Below are 24955 nucleotides of genomic sequence, written 5' to 3' on the forward strand. Positions count from 1 at the left end.
AAAGCCCATCTTCAAATTCAGCCCTTCGCCTTTCATCCCAGTGCCCCAACCTGACACTGGTTTGTGGGTTTGTTTCTGTGGGGCAGCCCCAGGAGGGAAGGAGGCATAGAGAAACATCCACCCCGTGTGTCTCACTGCCACTCTGGGCAGTTATTTTGATCCTATATTTATAGATGAAGAAGCCAGGGCTCTGAAGAGCAGTAATTCACTTAAGGTCCCACAGCAGGTTCCGAGTTGTCTGGGGAGCTTGTACCCATGCCCCGTGTGTACTGGGCTCTGAGTGGGTGGATCTCTGTATTGTTTGTGGGATGAACAAATGAGGGGAGGGAAGAAGGGAGGCGAGGAGCTGCTGTCTGTCCAGTGAGGTCCGAGGTGAACTAGATGCAAACTGGCTGCCAGGCAGGGGCTGATGGGGAAGGTCACAGTGATGGGCTGGGGTACCTGTCTCAGGCTGAGGAGTGGCTGGAAATAAACAGAGCCCAAAGTGGGAGGAGATGGGAGGAATTCTCCAGCTCACACGATTTCATTTATTCATTTAACAAACGATTGTGCAGCCACAGTGGCTGCCAGGCCCTAGGTTCAAGGTACTGTGGGTACAGGGCAACCAAGGAAAGTGCAGCCTGGGCCCCAGAGTGGTTCATTTCCAGTGGGGGAGACAAGACAAAGAAAGCATGAATAACTCAGACAGTAACTGCAGCTAGTGAGAGGAGTGAAAATAGAACAAGTGTGTGGGAATGAGGTGGGGAAGTGACCTATGCTGGTCTCTGGGGGGGGGGGGGGGGCTCCTGAGTGGCACCTGGAGGTGGAGGAGGGCTGGCCAGCCTCATACTTCTGAAGGTAGTGCAAAGGCAAACTGGTGACAAGTTGGAGAAACACCGAGGGGTCAGAGTGGCTGGAGTACATGGGGGCAGAGCGTCAAAGGGGCTGTGGGTCCCCTCCTTCGGGGAGCCTTCTCAGATTCCCGCGCAATTTCCACACTCCCCCAGCTTCTTCCACACGGTCCGAGTCCCCCGGTCCCTCTCAGGCCACCTTCCTGTCCGGACTGCCAGTGCGGGGAGGGGAGGGCCCGCGTGGATTCTTTCCTCCGCACCCTGGTGGCGCCCGGCCGGGCGCTGGGCACCCCGTGGGCACTCGGTAAATATTTGTAGAGCGCTCAAGAAGGAATGAATGAACCCATTGGGCGCAGCTGGGGGGAGGGCGGGGCCGAGGGCAGGTGGGAGGCCGCGGGCGCGGGAGGGGCCCCTGGAAGCCCGTCCTCCTCCTCCTCCCAGGCCCCAGCGCGTACCGCTCTGGGCTCCCGAGGCGGCCTTTCGTGCGACCAAGGGCACGCAGGCCCTGGAAAGAGACCGGGGGCCCCTGCTCTCGACGCTGGAGTTCGAAAAAGGGTAGTTCGCCGCCGCCCGAGGGCCAGAGCGCGAGAGGAGCGGGAAAAGGAGCGCTCGCCTGCGCGCCGCCCGCCGCCTCCCCGCCTCGCCAGCCGCCCCGCCGCCTCGCTCTGCGCTCCTAGGGTTGCTGGCTGCTCCTCCCACCCGCGTCCTCCTCCTTGCTCGCTCGGTCGCTCGCTCGAGCTGGTTTCTTAGCCCTGCGGTGCGTCCGGGCGATTACGGGGCGAGGGGCCCCGGGGCCAGCGCCGAGCCGCGGGTGGGCGTCCGGGCAGAGAGCAGAGGGCCGGGGAGAGGCCATGTCCGGCGCGGGCGCCGCGGGGCCCGTCTGCAGCAAGTGACCCGGCGGCGTGCACCGCCGTCTGCCCCCCTCCGCCACCTGGGGCGGCGCGGGCCCGGGTGCCGGGTGCCGGGAGCCCGCGTTGCGCGTAGAGCCGGCGCGATGCACGTGCGCTCGCTGCGCGCCGCGGCGCCCCACAGCTTCGTGGCGCTCTGGGCGCCCCTGTTCCTGCTGCGCTCCGCCCTGGCCGACTTCAGCCTGGACAACGAGGTGCACTCGAGCTTCATCCACAGGAGCCTCCGCAGCCAGGAGCGGCGGGAGATGCAGCGCGAGATCCTCTCCATCTTGGGCTTGCCCCATCGCCCGCGCCCCCACCTCCAGGGCAAGCACAACTCGGCGCCCATGTTCATGCTGGACCTGTACAATGCCATGGCGGTGGAGGAGGGCGGCGGGCCCGACGGCCAGGGCTTCTCCTACCCCTACAAGGCGGTCTTCAGCACCCAGGGCCCCCCTCTGGCCAGCCTACAAGATAGCCACTTCCTCACCGACGCCGACATGGTTATGAGCTTCGTCAACCTCGGTGAGTGAGGGCAGGAGGGAGGGGGTGACCGTCTCGGTCAGAAGGCGCTTCGGAACAGGGAGGAGGGGGCCGCTTCTTACATCCAGTCCACCCATCGTCCCACTCAGGCCGTTTGCAAAACCGTAGTGCCTGGCCAAGGCTCTCCTACCCCCAGGTCCTTGAGGACCCCACGCTGTGCGCGCCCCAGGTAGGGCGAGCCAGGCTCATTTGGCCTGTGGGAGCTTTGGGGAGGGAAGGACTAGTCCTGAGACCCCTCCGGGTTAAGTTGGCGGCCGCCCCTCTGGGGCTGGAGGCGCCGGGCCGGCCGCGGCTCAGTTCAAAGCGCGGGGCTCGGTCATGTGAGCCGTGCCGGGCCGGCGCGTCCCGCGCTACCTGGATTTAAAGGGCCCGGCTCCGCGAAGCTGCCTTCCCGCCCTTTCTGGGCTCCGCTCAGCCCTACCTGGCCCTGGCATCGCGGGCGTCGCGCCCCCGTCCCCGCCTGGGCTAGCACTACCCTACCTGTCCGTTCGCTGTGCGCCCGCCCTAGCGTGCCGCGCGCCCCGAGCGCCTCGGGGGGGCCCCCCTCCCGGCTGCCGGGCGCCCCCTCGCTCTCAGCTCTCCGGACTGGAGCTGGGGAAGAAACGTTGCCATTGCGAGCTTTCTATTTTAAATATTTAATGATAGGTCCCGGGCGGGCAGAATCCATTTTCAGCGTTTATCACATGTGGCGTGCAAACCACGGCTTTTGGCGATTGGGTGGCGCGGGATGGATCTCGGAGCAGACGCCGCCCGGGGCGGCTCGGGCGCTGCTCGGAGCCGGAGCCCCGAGGCCGCTGCGGGGCGCCGCCTCCTCCCTCTGCACGCAGACTCACCAGACTTACTCAAACTAACCCCCGGCAGCGCTCTGTAGGCTGACGGTCAAATATTTGGTTTCCGAGATAACACGCCCCGATAGCGCTGTTTCCTGCGCGGCTTTCATTCTGCATGTGTAACTTGCTGCGAAAATCCGAACCAAGTCAGGACAGCAAACTCACGCCCACGGGCGCCGTGTCAGCCTGGAAACAGTGATACTCAAGCGCCCCCCCCCCGCACTGGGGGCGTGGATGGAGGGCGCAGGGAGGCAAGGATCAGCCTTAATGCTTCCCCCTTTAGATAAGGTACCGGGGTTCCCCGGATGCCATTGTCTGCCCTTAATCATAGCCAAAAATCAAACAGAGAAACGAGTGTCAGCGAGCAAGGGGTGGGAGGTTTAGATGCCAAAATAACTTCAAGAAAGTTTAAGTTATACTGAGCAGCCTGTTAGAATGAGGCAGCTCCATATGTCCTGATTTAGGACAATCTCCAAGATGTATGAGGTGGAAAAAAGCAAGGTGCAGATCAACGAGGTTACATATGTGCTTGTATATCATCCCTTCCCACTGGAAGAAGACACCAGGAGCTGGAAATGGACTTTACTGGGGGCTGGATGGGCAAGGCTGGGGCTGGGGCTGGGGCTGGGGCTTAGGGAGTGGAAGCTGGAGTCTGATCTTTCATTGCCTGCACTTTTGTCTTTGTGATTTTTTTTTTTTTAAACAATGTGTATTTATGATCTATCCCAGAAACTAAAGAAGAAATTCCAAATAGATGTAAATAAGTAAATTAAAGCAGAACTCTGTAGCTGTTCTGAAGCTGGGGTTAACCAGGGCCATTTCTCTGGCTGGGATTTATGACATCCCTTTCTGTTGGGTACCCATGACTCCCAGTGAATGCAGCAGGTCCCAGTAGCTGCCTTCAGAGTCTGGCTAGGGTCATTAAAAAGGTATTTGTAAGCTCTGGCTTTGCAAATCCCAGGCAAAAAGTACCCAGTAGCAGGGCCAGACCTGGGTGCCCCTCCCCCTTAACTGAGAAAGACTAGGTTGCCAACTGGGTGCCCCTCAGGATGTGGGGCAGGGCTGTTCGCTCCCCTTGATGGTGGGAGCAAGCTGGGACTTGTTTGGGAAGGCCACAACTGGGTGGTTTTCCTCCTCTGGCTGTACACACACCTTTCAACCCCGTTAGTCCCATTTCTTTCATCTTGAAAGGACAAAGACCGACTTGTCTGAGCCTCTTAATCAGTCAGGCTGGCTTTGGGCTTTGTGGGACAGTCCTGACTTTCTCAGGTCTTGCTTTCTGGAACATCACTCCAAATTAGATGGCAGAGTGGCTTTTTAACAGAGTGCACTGACCTTGTTTTCTTTCTCTGTCCCTAAAACTTGAGGTAATTAGTTGGGTGAAGACCTGTACTACAGTTTGGCAGGACTCTTCTGTCGATGTTTCTAAGGCTGACCTATTTCTGCTCGGCACTGGAATAAACTGCCTGTCCCCTCCATTCTGTTGTGGTCCTGGAATTCCTACCCAGGAGGGGCTTGGGGGTATCAGTGGGGTTGGGGTGGGGGTGGAGGGACATGCAGGAAACTTGCCTGGAAGCTGAGTTTGCTGAGAGAGCACGTGATTTTCCCTTGGATTGCAAATCATATTGATCTGTAACCTACAAAGTTTTCTAAAGGTGTGTTTAGTCTCACACTTTACCTAAGCATGAGAAAATGCCACTTGTCCATATCAAACCATTGCTGGTTGTCTTGCAGGGGACCTGGGGGGCACTTTGGGGAGCTGTTGATGGAGATCTTGAGGGGAGGCTGACTTTCTCCATGGTCCCTCCTCCCTGCACTGCACACCACGCCATCCTGCAGGGCTTGGGAGACCTCTGCCTGAAGGCTTTTGCAGACCTGGTGCATTTGTTCTTCCATCTGCAGCCAAACTGGTTTTTGTTCCTATAAGTCCTTGGAATTCAAGCTCTTTGCCAGGCTGAGCGAGATCTAAACTAGAGAGGGAACTAGAGGAGAATTTATGACAAAACCAGGTGCTGAGAATGAGGACTTCAGACCGCACCTTATGACAAAGACCAGCCTGTACGATAAACCCAAACTGAGACTCCCATCTTCCCAACCTGGGCCCCTTAAGTTCAAAGGTGAGATTTGTAAACTGGTTTGGATTAACAAGCCCCGACTCCTCTGTGTCGACTTAATTTTTGGAATTCAAAACAGGCTACCCTCTCTTAAATAGTCCCCAGGCAATGTGAATTCTATAGGAATCCAAGACACCCCCCCCCCATTCTTTCTTTGGAGAAATCCAGCAGCTTCTTTTGGAATCTTTTAAAGAAGCTGGCTGGCATGAGGGGGTGCAGTGCGTGTTTATCTCTGGTTCCAGCCTATGAAGGGACCAACTTTGGTTAATCCTCAAAGCTAAATTAAAAAAAGAGAAAGTTGGAAACCTATCATTATTGGACAGCGGGTATAAAAGTGGCTTTTGTGAATGCAGCTGAAGAGCAGCAAGAGGCCTTGCTGTTGGACTTTTCCTTTATACCATCTGGCTATCCTTTTTGTTGACAAGTGTTTGGCATTAAGATCTCTCCTTTTGCCCCTTAAGAACAGGCCCTACCACTGTAGAGTATTAGAAAAAGATTCTGTTACAGTTTAAAAATTTCCTTCAGGGAGTGCTTGGGGAAGGGAGCATGGGCTGCAGGCATTTGCAGCTGTAACCTGGCTTGTGTTAAGATTTGGAAGGGGCTGTTCCACATTCCAGCACTCGGAGCGCCGGCCCTCACTGGGAAGCAGCCAGAGGTTAATATAGATGTCACCCAGGCTTTCCCTTCCTTCTTTCTTTCTTTCTGCAGCGCCTTCGCTCGAGGAGTGCACCAACAGCTGTGTTTTTAGTGACCCTTTCAAAAATCACTTCTTTTAAACCTCATTTCCCTGCTTCTATAAATCAAAGATCCCCCCCCTCCCTTCTCCCAAGGATATGTGTGACCCAGATTTGAACTTTTTTGATCTTCTTTGTATTTCTCTTCTGGAACTGAAGCAGGTTAGGGCTGAGCCCTGGATGCCAGCTTGGGTGGCTATTTTTAGTTTTTATTCCAGGCTTGTCATTCGGTTGGGGAGTGGCCCATGGAAGGGGTAAGGGAGGTGGCCCAGATACAGATCAATTTCAGGGCAGCCGAGGGACTGTTCTCTGAATGCTTGGAGAGGAGAAACTGCTCTGGGATACAGCTCCTGCCAGCCCCGGCTCGGGGCCTTATGTCGGGGAGCAGGCTCTCAAGCCTCTGCGAGATAAACACAGCTGGTGCGTGAGCCCTGACCACCGGAATGCCTGCGATGTGAGCGCGCATCACATGGCCGTGAACTCAGACAAGTGATGACTTCATTGCAGGGAGAGTCCGTTTGAGTTGATTGATCACCCCTATCACTTTAATATTTTTTTCCCTATTGGGTAAGGTCATATTTGGCCCATGGCAAGAATCAGAGTGTCCTAACACTCCCCCAGTCCCCGCCCTTCGTCAGCCTGCCCATCCCTTTAACCAGCTGAATATTTTGAATGGAGAGTCCTTTGCACCAGAGGGCTGGCCAAGTTCATTTTTTCGCAATCATTCTTCAGACCTGGCTGGGGGCTGTCGACACACTAGTTTTTGTTTTGTTTTGTTTTGTTCTGTTGCAAGTCTCTGCGATGCTTTGCCTTAATGCACTCTGGCAGTGTCACCGGGGTTAGGGCACAGGCAGGGATGTGTGGGACCCGTCATATATTGTCAGAAGGCATTCAAGGATTAGCCTTTAAAGCATGGTAGTGGGAGAGCCCTGCAGCTGTGTACACTTATTATAAAAGATTTAAGTCCCACTGGTAAAATCAATATATTGAATTGCATGACCCTCTGCTTTTAATTAGGTTAAATCAAACGCTCCAGTGTCATTTGCCTCCTCTCGCCTTCATGGGGTGAGGAAATATCAATATTTACATAGAAACTGTTAATGTGTGGTGAAAATGATAACACATTTAGCTTTACACACCCAAATTGCCCCTATTTGATGGATCCCAGATCAATGTGGAGTTGTGGGGTGATGTCACTGGGGTGAGGGAGGAGGGCAGTGGGCAACATCAGTGATGTTGGTCCCTTAGACCCTGGATGCCGGACTCAGGCGGGCATGGCTGTGGGCGAAGCACCTGGGGATGCTGGTCTTCCAGGAAACTAGCTGATTCTTTCATCGCCAGCCAGAAACCTTGAGATTCACTCACATCGCATCTGAAATCTCTTACCTAAGCATTCTCGCAAAATTGGGAAGTGGGCACTCGCCTCCCCGGCTGTTTTGAGTGTCCTCCTAGCGTGCTGGGTCCTTTGCACGGGCAGCTCAAGGCGCAGAACTTTATTCCCGAGCTTCAGACGCTTTTCTTTCCAGTCGCTGGGACGGTCGGTTCGTAGAGGAAGGGCTCCTGCACTGCATGCCGCGTGCGACCGCGGCAGTGACCTGAACCATCCAGGCTGAGCCTCAGCTGCAGTTGAATTCTGGGTTTTGCAGCAAATGACATTTGACAAATAATATCTGACAAAAATGCGACTTGGTATTTCTTAATATGGAACAGATATTTCATAGCTAACCTTCCCCGGTGAAGAGCTGCGTGGACCCAATGGGAAATGGCAGTGCCGATGAACACCAGGGCTGCCGCGGCGAATTCTCCCCTCCCCAGCGCAGAGTGTTTATGATTTGGGGGGACATTAGGAGCTCATGAAGTTTGACACTCACTTATGTGAAACCCGGAGTAGCATGTGCGATGCCGTCCTTTCAACATTTGTGTTGGGAGGCATTGTTGGGAGCCGCGCAAAGCCTTTGCTGATCCGCGTGGAGTGGATTGAATTAATGACAACTCAGAGAGCACCAGTTTTAGGGTAATTGCTTTATTGTTTTGGAGCCAGGGTGCTTATAATCCGGTTCCTGTACAAACATGTTTAACGTGTGTTAATGCATTTCCAAACCAGAGCCTCTCAGCACAACCCTGCTTTTCATTAATTGATGTCGGTAGCATGGTACAGTATTTCAAAGGGCTGGCCAAGTATAAACTGTGTTTCCAATTTCCTTCCTTTCCTGTGTTTGGAATGCCAATGTTAATTTGTTCCCATGCAGGAGCGGGACTGCCAACTGCGGCTTTCTATAAAGGGCTTCACAGTGAAGGCTTCCAGCCCTCGCTGATGCTGGGGGCTGCCTGGCCAAGTTTCCTGACACTTTGCAGCTAATTCTGGATGATATATGGAGTGGGGGGTTGGGGGGCTTTACTGCCGTGTAACGGAAGTTCTCGGTGACAGCAGAGGGTGTGACTTGGCAGAGGAGAATGGCACGGCATCCACAGTGATTCTCTTTAGACACAGCTTAAACCCATGTGTCTGTTTCCACCAGGGTTGCATGTTAGCTGTGTGACCTTGAGCAAGTTACTCAACATCTCTGAGTTTGTTTCCTAATTTTATAAAGCTGGATAACAACTCCCTCCTCCATAGGTCCTCATGAAGACAAAAGCCATATCATGTATGTGTAGAGTCTGGCACACAGTAGGTGCTCAATAAATGGTAGCTCTTGTTTTTATTGTGGTGGCCAGATCACTATTCACTTTGGTATATTAGTCCAAATTTCCGTTTTTAAGTACTTAATCTTATAATAAATACTGAGATCAAGCCACGCATGTTATTTTAAATATGTTAAGAAAATGGCCCCAAAGCTGTGTGTGTATTTGCATTTCCCACCTCTTTCAGAGACCAGCAAAGTCTGAATGAGAGCACCAAACCTGCATGAGGATAGGAGAGGATAATGCTGACTCTCTCGCTTTTAGCATCTATAGCTATTTAAAATTTTTACTACTTGAGAAACTGAAACTTGAGTGAGAGCTGGCTATAGAGGAACTCTTTGTACTGTCTTGCAACTTTTCTCTAAATCAAAAATTATTCTAAAATAAAAAGCTTTAATTTCAAAAAACCACATTACTGAAGTATTTCTTCCCACCCCTTTCTGGAAGATGGTCAAAGTACAAATTGTCTTTTCCTTCAAGGGAGTGACAAGCCCAAAGCATTCATTAACAGAACAGCACAACTTCCCCACTTTTTATGGGAGCAGGTGCAAGGCTGCCCCCTCCCCCAGCTGCTGTCAGGCTGTGACAAAGCCCTGGATGGGTTCAGTGCCTTTAGACGCCTCTGGAGACCAGAGGATGGAGAGCCCGCCTCCAGGACCGAGAGAAGGGGTGGGCTTTCTCACTCTCTGCTTCCCATAAATTCCCTCTGGCTCCTTCTATACTGTTTGAAAAATCTGACTTAGCGAGTGTTAGGTTTCGCTGCATCTTTGAGGTCACGAGTTATTCTTTCACATCTCTATCTCCCCAGAGAAGCTTTCAAGTTTCCATCTTTTGTTGTCGGGCTTAATTAAATTTGGCTGTGAATAAAAACTTGCACCGTTTCCAAAATTGAGGACTTGCATGTTTTTAAGCATTGGAGTTAGGCCTGTACTGTCTTGTAACACCAGCCTCTCTCTTGCTTTCATGTAGTTTGAAAAAAAAATCTAAGCACGTAGCATGACAGGCAGCCTTGGATGGTCCTATAATGGTCCCCGTGCTCATCTGCCTAGCAATTTAACAGCACACACAAAGGCAGGCGAGCTCTTCTGTGGTTTCCATGACTTGTGTTTTGGCCTTTGATAAAGGACTTTCTTCTTGACTGTTTTCACGTTGTTACCCGCCTGCTCTAGCACTGCCTCGCAGAATTCTCATGGATAGGAGGTGCCCAGACAGTGGCTGCATGTGTATATGAATGAGGTGAAGATGTTCTAAGACAGGCTTGCTAAATATTTTTAACTTTGCATCCCCACTAATTTTAAAAAATTAAAATATAATTTACTTAAAATTGATTGATTGACTTTAGAGGGAGGGAAAGAGAGAGAGAGAAAGAGAGAAACATCGATTTGTTGTTCCACTTATTCATGCATTCATTGGTTGATTCTGGTGCCCTGACTGGGGATTGAACCCTCAAACTTGGCTTATTGGGATGACACTCCAACCAGCTGAGCTACCCAGCCAGGGCCTCACTAATAAATTTTTGAGTACCTACCCTAAATAGGAATAGATCGTGTAACTATTGTTTTAGGATAGTTTTTACTATATAAAACGAAATAAAAACTGAAACAGAAATTTAACTAGGAGGCACTGAAGATAAAAACAATCCAAAATTATTTTTTCAAATTTGAATTTGTTGGGGTGACACTGGCTAACAAAATTATACAGGTTTCAGGTGCACAATTCTAGAACACGTCACCTGTACACTGTATTATGTGTTCAGCACCCCAAGGCGAGTCTCCATCCATCACCATTTATCCCCGCATTCCCTCCTCCACCTCCTCCACCTTCCTCCCCCTCCCCCCGTAATCCGAAATTCTAATGTTACCCAATATACATTTTAACTAATTGATCATTAATTAGTACAAAGATTTAAATTTTGATTGAGACAAATTTAGCCAGTTTTGCTATTACTAAAATTTTCAATGTGATGCAATTTGATCTTTTAAACTAATGGTTCAACAGTTTGCCATAAGTGAGCTAAAGGTCTGGTCCTAAATTTTGATCATTTTGATCATTTTGATCATTTGTCTGGTTAACATGTTGTAACAAAGAATCCCACAGTCTCAGTAGTTTAAAACTCGTAGGTGTGTTGTTCTCTCATAGTAAGTTATAGCTCCATCGTGGGTCGGGAGAGTGCTCAGCTCCTCAGTATGATGGACCTGTCACCTTCTGAATGTCGCTATATTGTACCAGAGGAGAAAGAATGTGAATTGTGCGTGGGCTTTTAAAATCTACACCTGGAAGTAACCCAACACATTTCACTGGTCAGAGCTAGTCACATGGTCAACCGTGACCCAAGGTGGTAGGCGGTTACAATTCCACCCCGTGCTTCGAAGGGGAACCCCAGAAAGAACCTGGGAAATGGCCCGAGTGGCCACCAGACTGTCCTAGGCGAAGGCATATAGATAAAGAGGTGGAAATGGAACAAGTGAGTTGTTGGCTGCGTTACAGAAACAAGATCCTTACTTTTTAATCTCATCCCCCACTTATACAGAGATTGTTGAAGCTCAGCTACATTTCCATCTTCCACGATGCCCGTCAGTTCTTGAAATTTACTCAGTTGCAATTGTAATCTTTCCCTGTCTCCTGATGGACCCCTCCTGCCCCTGCCCCAAGTGCTTGCACCCCATTTTGGAGACCAGTGTTTGTAGAAGCCTCCGCGTCACTGAGGTGTTCACGTGGTTCAGCAAGAATAACCACTTCTCTCCAGCCGCACTTGTAAAATGACTCGCCTCTTTAGGACTTGTCTTTCAGCAAAAGCAAGCTTGAGCTTTGGTTCGCCCGGCTCACTACCCAGAGAAGTACGGGCACTTTCTTCCTTGGACCCAGAGGCCTTCCCGGTCCCAGGCCCTTGCGCGGCTGAGTCTGGAAACTGAAGTCAGAGGCGGCTTGGCTGTGCAAGTGCAAGTGCGTCGCTGGAATAAGTCAGTGATAACGTGGGAGGGTTGAGTTGAGAGCTTTCTGTAGCAGCGATGGATTCCTGATGGCTTTCCTTGTCGGGCTTCTCATTTAATTCTCCCCGTATCCTGTAGAGCAAGTAGTGTTCCCATTTCAGGACGAGGGAACGGTAGGGCCCAGACTCGCAGAGCTAGGGAGTGGTGGCCGTGGCATTTTCGCCCAGCTCTTGCTGAATGGAAAGCCATCGGCTCTTTCCTCCTGGCCCGTGGGGGTTGTGAATGGACTAGGGACCACGCAGAGTAATCTTGAGCCCACCCAGACAGACGCTGAGCCCTTGATCTTGACTTTGTGGTTTGGAGCTCTGAAGAGTAAGATGAAGAAAGGCGGCTGGGACCTTTTCCTTTCATTATTCACCTGCTTACGGTAACCGCCCTCTCCTTTGTCTCCGTGGCTTCAACATCCTGGTCAGGGCAGAGGGCCCGAGTGCCACGCGCTGGGGCTCCTGCGTGGGGGAACTCCAGAGGCAGCCAGAGATGGATATTTTAGCAGCAGTACCCCAAGACACTGTCTAGAAAAGCCCATGGGGATGGTGTTTACGTTACCAGAATAAATATTGCATATTGTTTGTAATAGCATAAAATCACCAGCAGTCCACCAACGAGCAGGGGATTGGAGAAATAAATTTGTGTGATAAATGTACTTACTCATTTGTAATAAACCAGAAGGGAATGCGAGGACTTCTTTTTAATGTATTCACGTAGACTCAAACAGAATGTCCAGAGGGAGAAAGCCGGCTGCCGAAGGATGTTTAGGCAGTAACCATTGCCATTGTGTCAGAACACACGCACAGGGGCCCCAAATAATACTGGGTATGGTTTGTGGGTTCCTACAGATGTGGTGACACCATGGAAACATGGGCAGCAGGAGTCACCCCAGCTGCCTCTGGGGAGGCAGGAAAGAGATAGGGTTGGGGAGGCATTTGAAATGTCTCTCCAGCTGTTCCTGACAGGTTTTCTTTCTTTAGGAAGTGCAGTGTGGGAACCCTGGATTGGATCTTGTGGGACAAGAACGTCAGTGGAACACCTGGGGCAATCCGAAAAAATCTAGACTTTGGTTAATAGTGACACACCAATGTAAATTTCTTAGTTTTGACAAGTCTCCCCTAGTTAGTTATGGAAGGTGTTAAATTGGGGAAAGCTGGGCAAGGGTGAACTCTGTACTTTCTTTGTAATTTTCCTGTAAATCTGAAGTTATTCTAAAATAAAAGGTTTATTTATTTTTTAAAAAAAACACCCACTGTATTAACGTTCGTTCATTCTTAGTTGTGGGTGTTTGTTACATTTTTCTCTGCATCCTTTGTGATTGCATTTCCCAAGCCCCACCGAACCAGAAAACCCGCGTGTTGGCGACGAGGGGAGGTGGCTGTTGGTGGTGCCCCTGTTTCCAAAGCTTGGATGCTGGAAGCCGGTCTTAGAGTGTGTTCAGGGGACCACACCCTAAAGGCCAGTAACCCACAGACCCACTAACCCAAGGCGGCCCGCGGCCAACCCCTCGCAGCGCCCCGAGCCCTTTGAAACCCTGCCTGGCTCAGGAGGAGCCCCGTGGAGAGCAGTCACTGGTTTATGAGCACGGAGGGGGGGGCGTTTAGTTCTTTCAGTTTTCCTCTTGGTCCTGAACTTCATAAAATGCCCCCCACCGCCTTCCCGCTTCTCAGGTTCCATTTTCTGACTGACTTGACCTAACATTTGTTGGGAGAAAAGCCCTTAAAAATGGCAGTGGGGCTCCGAACCTTCCAGGGCTAGTAAATGTTTATGGGGGAGGCACCGATCGGCCATTTCCTTCAGGAGGAAACAGTAAATGAAGCTACTCGCTTATACCTCCTGAAACGCAGAGCGCCTCGAGGCGGGGGAGGGACCCAGAAATCTCTGGGTGTCTTGTGACTCAAACACCCTGGGCGCTTGGAAGCGCCCTTTCAGGGAGGCTTAGCACAGGGGTTCCCAGCGTGGCGCTGCGGACGCTTTAGGCCACACAGTTCTGTTGTGGGCCTTCCGGGCGTTTCTGGACGTTGGGCAGGATCCTGGCCCCTGCGCACAGGATGGCCGTGGTGCCCTCTCGCAAACTGTGACAGCCAAAATGTTGCCAGACATGGCCAGATGTCCCCTGGGGGGCCCGATCGCCCCCAGTGGAGAGCCACAGGTTTAGGGTAACATCCCTCCAACTTGGAAACTGCTTTGAGGGCCTTCGCTTCGGGCCCACTGGCCCATGGCAGTGAGTGGAGGGAGTGGCATCGCTAGACTGATGGGTTATTTTCCGGTTGAGAGGAGCCCAGATTGCAATCAAAACGTGAGCCCTCTCCCAGGAACAGAGCCCTGCCTGCGTGCGAAACTCCCTGGAGACGAAACCGGAGGGCAGATGGCTAGAGAGCGGCCATCAGCTCCTGGGAGCCGAAGATTGTCACAGCGCCTTTCGCCCGAGAGGCCAAGCACCCTCTTTGAACCGGGCCTTCTTTTTTCCCTCCCCCAACTTTCCTCAGGCGGAAATAGGGCAAAAACCTTTCTCTTACCTGTTCCCCTCTCTGGGCAGGTAACTTGTTGGGCGGCGGGGGGAGTTGGGCAGAGAAGCTGCGTTTTCCGCGTCTCACCTGCAGCTCAGACGCTGCTCAGAGCCGGGCAGCTGGGGCCCCAGCCAGCCCGCTGTCTGCTTTCGGACAGCCTGCGAGCACAAAGCGTTTTCATATTTTTTGAAGGGTGATACATAATCAAAAGAAAAACAGTATTTCCCAACATGTGAAAATGAGGTGAAATTCCAGTTCCAGGGTCTGTACAGCTTTATTGGACACGCTCATCGTTCGTGTAGCGTCCAGGTGCTCGTATGGTCAAGGACAGGTGAGTCGTTGCCACGGAGACTGTATGTCCCAAAGGCTAGATTATTCAGTATGTGGCCCAGTATAGAAGTTGGCTGACCCCTGCTTTCCACAGTCTATACCGTCTACCTCAAGGGTAAAACATTTTTATTTTATTTATTTTTTATTTTTGAAATATATCTTTATTGATTTCAGAGAGAGGAAAGGAGAGGGAGAGAGAGAGACAGAAACATCAATGATGAGAGAGGCATTGATCGAGCCCGCAACCCGGGCATGTGCCCTGACCGGGAATCGAACCCCGATCGCCTGGATCCCAGGTCGACGCTCAACCGCTGAGGCACGCCTGGCCGGGTGGGCAAAACATTTTTAAAAGCCTCGGTTTCATCTGCCCCTTTGTCCCTCTGCAGTGACCCTCTCTCCTCCTGGATGTCCAGGGGGGCTTCCAGGCTGAGGAAACGGGTTTACACAGAAGCCGCCTCTGAAGCCGTCTCGGCGTCTTTAACGTGGGGCGTGCTCTGAATCGCGCAGGGCCCGCGGAGCACTTTGTGCGGCTGGCTCTTCCTCAGCTGGCTTCGCCCCAGCAGCCCCCACTCATGTTGTGTTTGCAAAACGTTCTCCCGAAACATCTCAGGTGGCAGTTAAGACTGGCTCTGGGGTCAGACCATGTGAGTCTAAACCCCACCTCTGCTACTTGTTAGCTTCGTGACCTTGGGCAGGTCACTGAACTCTGGCTGCCATTGCCTCCTCCTGGGGCTGCCTGGATTTCGGTGTCTGCCTCCTGGGCTTCTGGGAGGATCCCCCGGGGAGAGGCAGGAGGAGAGCTGAGCACGGTGCCCGCATGGCACCAGGCGCCCGGAACGTTAGCTGCTGGCAGACGCTGTCACTTGCCAGGCCCAAACGTGGGCCGCTGGAGTTGGCCTGCCTGTGTGGGTCCCTAGTGCAGCTCTGGCATCCAGGGGAGTGGGAAGCGCTGCCTGCTCATGCCAGGATGAGAGCAGGGATTCGGTCAGGCTGATACCCCTGCTGAAGCAAGAGGCCCAGCTATATTGATTGGGCTCAAGACAAAGCAGGAAGCTGGTTTTCTTATTACGAATCCTCTGTTCTAGAACGCTGCCTCACGCTGATGAACTTCTGTGTTTATGGACGCAGGGTTTAAGGAAACAGCGACCCGTCAGGACCTATGTGTGCTGCCAGCTCAGGGCACAGACACCCGCAGATTTACACACTTGACTGTAGGCTGGCCTGCTTTTCAAATCAACCAATCAATCAATCAATCAATCACAGTGAATTGATTGATTCACAGTTCAATTGATTGATTCAATCATAGTTCTCTGTCTTTCCTGAACTCTATCTGACTTAGTAGGGTAGCATTTCCACTGCCCTTCCCCCACCCCCCGTTTTGACATGGACAACTGACATTTCTACATCTTAAGCGAGGACCCACCCATGCCATCATCCATCAAATAGCATGAGTCCCACATTTGTTTTTATGTGTGAGGAAACTGAGACTCAGGGATGACATGTCACTTGCCCAGTTGTGTGGACTTTAAGTCTGGCTTTGAGTCCCAGGTCATTGTGTGTGACCCCAGGCAAGTCACTGCAGGTACCAAAGCGCTCTGGGCCTCAGGGTTGGTCAGGTCAGGCCACCATAACAATACACCCTCGCCTGGGTGGCCTAAACTACAGACATTTATTTCTCACCGTCCTGGAGGCTGGAACGAGATCAGGGTCCCAGCAGTCAATCCTGTTTCTCTCCCTGGCCTGCAGTTGCCTTCTTGCTGTGTCCTCACATGGGAGAGAGAGGGCTCTAATCTCTCCCTCTTCTTATAAGAGAACTAGTTCCATCATGGAGGCTCCACACTCGTGACCTCATCTCAACCTAGCAGTATCCCCCGAAGGTCTCATCTACAAATGCCATCATGTTGGGAGGTAGGGCTTTAGCACATGAATTTTGGGGCGACATAATTCAGTCCATAGCAGTTTCCCTCAAATGTGGGGTGGCTCATGGATCAGGGCAGCTGGGATTAAATGAGAGCATGGCAGGGAGCTCTTGTAAATGGAGGCCACTCCTAGGGCTCCCTTTGGGGCCTCATCTGGCTGCAGAGTCTCTTCTAGGCCCTTCTGTGACCATGACAGTGACTCTCACCTGATGTCCTGATCAGTGTGCCAGTTGCAAGTCATTGGGGATGCCTGTAAGTTCCTCTCCAGTCCAGTCTGGGCTCTCGTATTCAAGACTACGCATTTCCCTAAGTAGCTTCCCATTAAAAAATTACGTTTATGTTATTTACTCAGATAGATTTTGACAAGACTCCTGGGAACTTGAAAAAAACACACGAGCATGATGTGCAGTTGTCCCTTCCGTGGGGCTAGGCTGAAGGCAGGGGGTAGAACAGAAAGTGGGCACAGTGAAAATTGCCTTTGACATCCCTTGGTTAGCTGTCATGTTGGATATAGACACAGTCTGTTTCTGATGGTAAGTCCTTGTTGCTGTTTTTCCTTTGAGCACTGGGGCAAATTACCACCTCTTCCACTGCACATGAGATGAAATAATCGGCTTAAGTTATGGCCCATATTGTTCCAAAATACTTATCTTTAAATACTAGCACCACTCTCAGGGACAGGAGACGCTGTGAGACTTTTCCTCCTAGAGCTTACTCCCTGCTTCTGTGGAGAGGAGTGATGTCTCATTTAGGACTTGTTCTAAGTCACAGAACACCTGCCTAACCACTAAAAACATGTCATCTCCCACAATAGCAAGTCTTCAGGGAGGTGGCTCCAAGTTGGGATAGCAGCCCCAGTGATACCATCCAGATATCCATGATCTTTCCCTTTTCCCTCCATCAGCCTGAAATTCCTTGTGCCTGTTACGTCATGGTTGCAAGGTGGCTGCCACAGCCCCAGACATCGCTTCCTCATACAGTCTCACATTTAAGGCAGGAGAAAGGGGAAGGGTCCAAAGACCTCTCCTTGCTTGTCTATCTCTTGGTTTCCTAGAAGTTCTTTAGAAGACTTCTCCTTATGTCCCATGGGCCAGACTGGTTCATAAAGCCAGGTGCTGCTGTAAGGAAGGATGGGAAGGTTTGAAACTGGCCTCTGGCCACCACAGTGGGAGGTGGGTGAGGGAAAGTATGTTGGGAGTGGTTGCTGGGCAGCCACATTCAAATGATACATTGTTCCTCTCTCCCTCTTTGTCATTGTCCCCTCTGTGGTCTGTAGTTGGCTTTATAGAAGTTATTTACACATGTGATTTGGCTCAACTATATGCCCAGATAGAGACCCTACTCTAATTTACAAAGCGTCCAGATAACCGTTCCACTGTGAATATGTGCAGAAGGTTGGCGTGTTGACATTATTTCAACCAGGTCCTCTGCAGCCCATGGAGAGACTTTAGTTTCTCTTTAAACTCAAACCTGTAAGAAGGTACAACTTTAATCCTAACTTTGAAGTGTGCGTGGGACTCCAGCCAACGGCCAATTGTTTGCTGAAAACAAACTATTTTATCTACAGAACCCTCCTGATCTCCTTAAGTAAGAGGCTGAAGTTCTTGGAAATGACCCGAGCAAATCAGGAATCATTGTCCCCTGGGAGGACGCAGAGGCCGGGGTGGGGCTTGGTCCAAGTTCTGCTTGTGGGACTGGTGGCTCCTTTTTCCGGGTGGATAGAAGATGAACTGATCGAGATACTCAAGGCATTTTAAGAATCTGTGTCATTGTTTGCTCACCAAGGGTGGAGAGCTGCTTGGCAGAAAGGCCTGCTTGGTAGCGCCTTGTAGGTACAGTGAGAGCGTGAAAGAACTTTTCCAGTAAGTGGGTCCTGGGCACCTGGGTTGCCTGTGCTTGTTTGCAAGAGACACTGAAGTGGGAGTGTCTGCTGTATCCGTAGGGCCACTCATTGGAAGAGATGGTCTGGGGGAAGGGGGGAGAAGCTATTCTCAGCGGTTGTTTTTGGGCAGAGTTTGGTGTGAACCAAATTACATGTAACAGAATTCTTTTGTTTTAGGCAAAAGAAATATGTTCAAGCTAGTTTAAGGAGGAAAAACAAAAGGAAAGGAAATCAATGCATTCCCAAGCCTTGGGGAAGGACTCACCAGCAACTAGAAGGTCCTCAGAGAATCCAGGGGTTACTCTCTACACCCCTCAACTCTGTACTGAGCAGCTTTCTTCTTGCCTCTCTGCTGAACTTGATTCCTCCACTCCCCTGCCTGTTGGGAGAAAGCTGGCTATTCATACCCACTAGTAGTTACAACTACCTGGCTACCCACACACTTGCTTTCCCAGCCTCCCTAGCAGGTTGAAATGGTCACAGATGCAGTTCTAACCAGTGAGACATGGGAGGGAGTCCGCTAGGGGTAGAAAGGGGTGGGAGGTGGTTGTGAAAAATATTTTGCTTCCTGATGAGTGACAGCTGAGTAAACAGAACTCTCTATCCATTCCCCCCTTTTCCTGCCTTGAATGTGGTTCTGTGATGTTTGGAGCCACGGCTGGCATCTTGTGACCATGAGGCAACAAGCCTAAGGGTTAAATGTCAATGTGCAGACAGTAGCAGAGCCAAAAGGCAGAAGAAACTTGAGTTCTTGATGACATGGTTGAGCTCCTGCACCCAACTAAAATTCCTGGGGAGCGACTCAGGCAGCGCCAATCACACATTCACTCATGAGTCAGCTGGGTCCAGAAGGCAGGTCATGCTACATAAACACGGTTGCTGGGAGTCAGCCTCTGACCCCTTCCAGCTTGGTTGAGGGGTTGGGGGGTATGCCCACTATTATAGCTGTGTTAGCCATTTTAATGATATTTAATAATAATTTCCATGATGACCATTCAGGTGGGGTTCTATTATTTTATAGACCAGAAAAGTGAGCACAGAGCCATGAGAAGCTGGCCCAGGATAGCCAGGGAGTGTATTTGAATTTGGAGGTTTAGTTACCGATCCCTCCCTCTTAGCCTTGATCCTGAACTACTTCTCAGCGAAGAATGGGTTTGGAACAGGTTAGTAAACTGCCTTCTAATGGGAGGGTCATGTGTGAGGGCAGTAGGAAGCCTCATTAAGGTTTTATAGCTGTGTGCTTTAGGCATAATATCCCATTTCTTTGATTATCAGTGTTTCTGAAACCAAGATGTCTTAAAATTGATAAAGGTGGTGGTATCTCTCCCCAAAGAGCTGCCATTCAATTGCTTGCACCTCCTTTGATAGAGGAACTATGGTGACAAATACTCCTTGAGTACTGCACCTGGAGAAAGCCAGCCAACGTTTATCGTTAATAAAACTGTTTATTAACGTGTGATGTGTGTGCAGAGCCGAGCACAAATCAAGAACAGTTAGGGGTTTTTGCAGAGAGAACACATCTGGGTAACCAATGCCCAGAGCAAGAAACAGAACGTGATCAACTCCCAGAATCCCCTCACAAGCTCGCCCAGGGTGACCACTGTCCGGTCTTCTAGTGGCATAGGTCAGTCTCGCCTGTTTTAAAGCTTTATGTACATTTCATCGTACAGGAATTCTCTTAAATCACTAATCACTTCCAATGATTTGGAAAGATGACCTCATTTAGAACCGGAAGCCTGTTTGCAACTGTACTGGCGACATTCAGCTGGGGACCCAAAATGTAATTTCAAAACCAATCTTTGGTTTGATCTCGGGTTCTCCTTCCTGTACCAGAAGTAGGTTCGAAGGACAACAGTGCGGTTTTGAGGGTGTTCTGATAGTTCAGCTTGGGGATTCGAGCGCAGGTTGTGAAAATGTGAACACGAAAGAGGCTCTTGAAGACTCTTATTTTGAAAGGGAGACGGGAGCTGGCATGAAGGAAACGCAGAACAGTCTCCTCGCTGCACCTGCACCGCCAGGGCCTAATGAGTTTAGGTTGATGGAACCCAGACCCCAGGAAGGATTATAAATTCTCATTTGATTTGATTTGCTTCTAAAGTACCTGAAACCAGCTGTGCCTGCCCAGCTGACCGAGGCCTCTCTGGCTGCCTTGGGGGAAGGTCTGGGCAGGCACCCTCCTGTCCTCCTCTCCCCACCCCGGCTGCTCCCATGATTGATAGCCTCTGTCTTCTTGAATTCTCACAATAGCCCCATTACCTGGGGACTATTAGTGCCCCCATTTTATGGAGGGGGGAGCTGAGCCTCCCAAAGGTGGGTTACCTGGTCCTGAGTCACTGGCAGGGATTGGCGGGGCCTGTGTTTAGACCCGGGCGGTAGGTCCCCCGGCCCATCTCTGCGCCAGTCCCTGCTGCTTCCCGAGCTGAGTGAGGCCAAGATGGGGGTTTTGTCCTGAGGGAGCCTGCGGGGCATGTTTCCAAAGTGTCTTCACTGAGGCACTTGATAGGCTGCCCAGGGCCAGGCCAGGAGCCGGTAGATGGTGGAGGGAGGGCAAGCGGTAAGGGTTACCAGCGCTCCCCACCTTGCCGTGTGCCCTGCTCCGCAGGCGCTCCTACGCCAGCAGCTCTGCAAGCAGGGCCCCTGCCTGGCCTCCCGGGCCTCCTGGACTGAAAACGCTGGGACACCACCCACTAGTCAGTATTGTTATCATCAGCCTCCCATTTTACAGGTGAGGAGGGACTTTCTAGCACCCATGGGCGCTTGAGTGGGTTCCCATACCCCAGCCTCGCCCCACGGTGGATGCCTATGTTTGTGTCTACCCTCAGGTCTCACTCTCTTGGAGTTAAAACCTAGAAGACAGTTAAGACTCAGGTCAACAGGCCAATCAATAAAATAATGAGAGTGGTTAAGTTCTAGGAAGAAAACGAACGGGGCTGGGAGGGGTGGGTGGCCGGCCGTGGGGCTCAGCCCAGGGGGAGGGGCCGAGGGGCCAGTGTCCTGGAGCAAAGCCCCTGCCCCTGTGCTTGAACTTGGTGTCTCTGATGATTACCCAATATGATGTGATTCACCAAGTGACAAGCTCCCACGTGGCCCTGTGGCTGAACAGAGTCGTCCCTCCTGTTTGATAGACAGAACCGAGAGCCAGGGAGCCACCAGTGTCCATCCCGGACCTCTCGCACGATCTAGAATTAAATTCTCCCTTCTTCCATAGAATTTCTCTCTGAGGAAAAAGCTTCTCGTCTGTCTCTGAGAACATCCTTCCAGATGCTCGTTGGCAACAAGGCCTTTATGTCATTGCATTGCTTCCTGTCATCTTTATGTCAGTGCGCTGACGCTGTAGTGTAGCGGGTGCTGTGAGACAGAACTCTCTGTGGCTCCAAAAGTGCTCTGTGCCTGTGCTGTCCAGGACAGGAGCCACTGGCCACATGCGGCGACTTCGACTTAAATTAATTACACTGAAATAAATGTAAATGTCGAGTTCCCGGCCACACTGGCCACATTTCAAGTGCTCAGTAGACGCATGTGGTTAGTGGCTGCCATGGTGGACAGCACAGATGTAGGATTCAAATTTAGAAGTATTTGGTTGAACCAAATGTAGGTCAAAATTGGTAGAATGTTGGCAACTTTGTAGGGTACAACCTAATAGAAGAGAAAGGGACTTCAGGCCAATTCAATCCATCCCTTTGATACAGAGGGAAAAACTGAGGTCCAGTGAGGTCCTGGGGTCCCACCCCGCTGGCTGAGAGCCCAGACCCCAGGTTTCCTGACCCCCTTGCGGTTTGCCGGTGAGCTCAGGTGTCCCCTCTCGGCATGGTTGGCAGTGGGGCTCCCTGTGCATTGCGTGATGTTTAGCACTGTCCCTGGCCTCTGCCCACCAGAAGCCAGTGGCGCATACGGAATGAATCCAGGCATTGCTCGATGTCCCCTAGTGGGGGCGAGGAAGACACACTTGCCCCTGGTTGACAATTGCTGGTTTAGCTGAAAATAGTGACTAGTTTCCATTCCTTTCCCTCATTTTCAGTTAGCCAAGGGTGGGATTGGGACCCAGAGATCCCTGGGGGCTGAGTTCCTCCCTCTGAGGAGACAGGGCGTGAAGGGTGGCTGCCTCGGTTTACATCGGAAATATTGACATACACTTACAGCCCGTTTTTCTTTTCAGCTCTACAGCGTCTGGGTCTTTTTAGGCAAACAACTGGCTTCAGCCCTGGAGATAATTAAACCCATCTTTCCTCCCTCTCCCCACCCATCCCCTAAACCCTTTGGTCCATTCAATTCACAATGATAACATTGTTTGAGCAACACTGCACACATGTTGACACTGAAGTGTTTAATCTTGCGGTACAGTAATTCTCTCCCCCCCACCCCACCCCCACCCCTACCCCCACATCTGTGCGGCCTGCAACGCTGATGACAAAGAGCCAGGCTGCCAGAGGTCTTGCCTACACACCTGCGTCTCAGGACACAGCCCCCGCATCTAACAAGGACGCAGTGTCTCTGAAGACCCTCTCGGAGCCCGGCACTGCAACTCCAGGTGGTCTTGCTGGCAGCCCAAGCATTTGGTGGAAAGTTCGAGAGTTGAAGCGGCACTTCAGGGGCCGGGGAGACAATGCCTCTTGTGTGCCTTTTGCCAGGCAGGGCCCTGGCCCCCGATTTGGGGGGACTAGGGAGGGATGGAGGGAGACAGGTTAATGCTACAAAATCTTCAGGCTCTGAGCCTCGATCAAGGGTGACTCTGGCATTTGGGTGGGAGCAAAACTTACGAACCAGAGAGGGACCTGAGTGGGATGCAGTCTTCGGACTCTGAGTTCATTTTTTAAGGAGATTAATGTTGTGAACACATCCTGTGTGCCAAGCGCTTGGTATACTTCAGAGCTGTCCTTATTTAATCGTTTTCATAGCTACAAGATCGGGGTGGTTCACGGTTTGGGGGAGAGAGTGTGGCCAAGTGCTGAAGACCATACAGGTATTCACACCAGCTGTATGGCCATGGGCAAGAGACTTTACCTCTCTGAACCTCATTGTCTTCATCTGTAAATTGGACACGATGTGTGTGCTGCCTCTGAGCAGGAGTGTTACAAGGATTCAATGAGATGATATGTGTGACATGGGATATGGCATCCCGGCCAGTGGGAAAGCTTTTATAGTGGTGACTGTCCATCTCCCACCCATTAGGATGGCTGCTATTAAAACAAAACATCAGAAATGACAAGTGTTGGCCAGGGTTGGAGCAGTTGGAACCCTTGTGTGCTGTTGGTGGGAATATAAAATGGTGCAGCCTCTGTGGAAAACAGTGTGAATGTTCCTCAAAACTTAAACAGAGAATTACCATGTAATCCAACAATCCCACTTCTGGATCTATATCCACAAGAATTAAAAGCAGGGTTTCAAAGAGCTATTTGTACACCCATGTTCATAGCAGCATTATTCGCAGCCAAAAGGTGGAAGCACCCCAAGTGTCCATGGATGGATGGATGGATAAACAAAAATAGAGACAGAAAGGAGAATGGTGGGGGCCAGGGGCTGCGGTGGCGGGGATGGGGACTTGTCCGATGGGTACCGACTTGCAGTTCTGCGAGGTGAAAGAGCTCCGGGTGTTGTTTGCATCGCGCCGAGAATGGACTCCACACTACTGACCTGTATGCTTAAGAACGGTCACGATGGTTACTTTTGTGTTATGTGGCCGCCACGTGGTTTGGGGGTTAGGTAGGTGACACCGCAGCCTAACCCGGCTTTTTACCGGCTTCTGCCCTCCCGCAGGTCAACAGCAGTGGGACGCTCCAGAAAGACCTGCTGGGTGAGCACACCGGGCGCAAGGAGACACGGGGTGTTGGCTTGGCGCGGCCGGCGGCTTAGGCTTGTGTGCGATGTCCCTTCCTCTGGGCTTGGCCCCCGTCCCTTCTGCAGGAGCCGCGTGCAGCGCGGAGCATGCGCCCCTGTTGTGGGCAGAGGTGTCCCTGCGCCAGTAGCTGCCTCTGCTCCGCTTCGAGGGCGGCTGGTCTCTGGCGGGCCCCTGGCTGGCCCCTGGGGCCTTGCGCGCGCCTTCACCTGCCGTGTGAGTCTTTGAGCGAGTGAAGAGCCATCATCGAATTTCACATCCCGAGGCTGCGGGTGTATGTCACCTCCCGAAGGCAGCCCTGGTGGCGTCAGCTCCAGTGAATTCCGCACGAGCCAGAACCTTCTGGATGAATTGTATTCCTGTAGGAGGAAGGGAGGGGTCCGGTGGGATGTGTCAGAGCTCAATTGGGGTGGGGGGTTCTCGGCAGTCGAGGGTCCTTGAAAACTCATTTCCAGCTTCTGGTTATATTGTGGACTCTGGTCTGTTTCTTCTCCCTCAGGGGGTTCAGGGGTGTGTCCCGCCGTAACTGGGGCTCCTCTGTCCAGTCTGAGCTTATGGAGGCCAGGCTCCTAACGCTGGGCTTGCAGGTGTGACCTGGAAAGCGTGCCTTTGCTCATAAAATATTTGGTCCCATCTCAGCTTAGTGGCATCTTTGGGGGCAGATCACATGGTCTGAAGCTTAACCAGTGTTTTCTGAAAACCACACAGTTTTGGAAGGAGCTGCTGGGCGATTAAGTTGGTTATTTAACCATTTATTGGCTCTTCCTCGCCTGGGCCAGGAGAGCGTCTTGAGGAGGAAGTGAAGACGGCTTTGTATGGCTGACAGTTCCCCTCCCACAATGCGAATGTGTCATCGGCAAATGGCCGCTATCTTGCCCCTCAG

At 51.6% G+C, this 24955-nt stretch overlaps 1 protein-coding gene across 1 annotated transcript in view; it reads left to right on the plus strand.

Moving 5' to 3' along the window:
• The first annotated feature begins 1645 nt into the window (after positions 1 to 1645).
• Positions 1646 to 24955, plus strand: part of BMP7 (bone morphogenetic protein 7) — a 76481-nt gene continuing 53171 nt past the window's right edge. Inside the window, exon 1 of the mRNA XM_081148467.1 lies at positions 1646 to 2242. Within this exon, the coding sequence (XP_081004593.1) occupies positions 1825 to 2242 (418 nt within the window). The 5' untranslated portion in view covers positions 1646 to 1824. The remainder of the gene's footprint in view (positions 2243 to 24955) is intronic.

This window comes from Miniopterus schreibersii, assembly GCF_964146895.1.
Source record: "Miniopterus schreibersii genome assembly, chromosome: 10".
Taxonomy (NCBI): domain Eukaryota; kingdom Metazoa; phylum Chordata; class Mammalia; order Chiroptera; family Miniopteridae; genus Miniopterus; species Miniopterus schreibersii.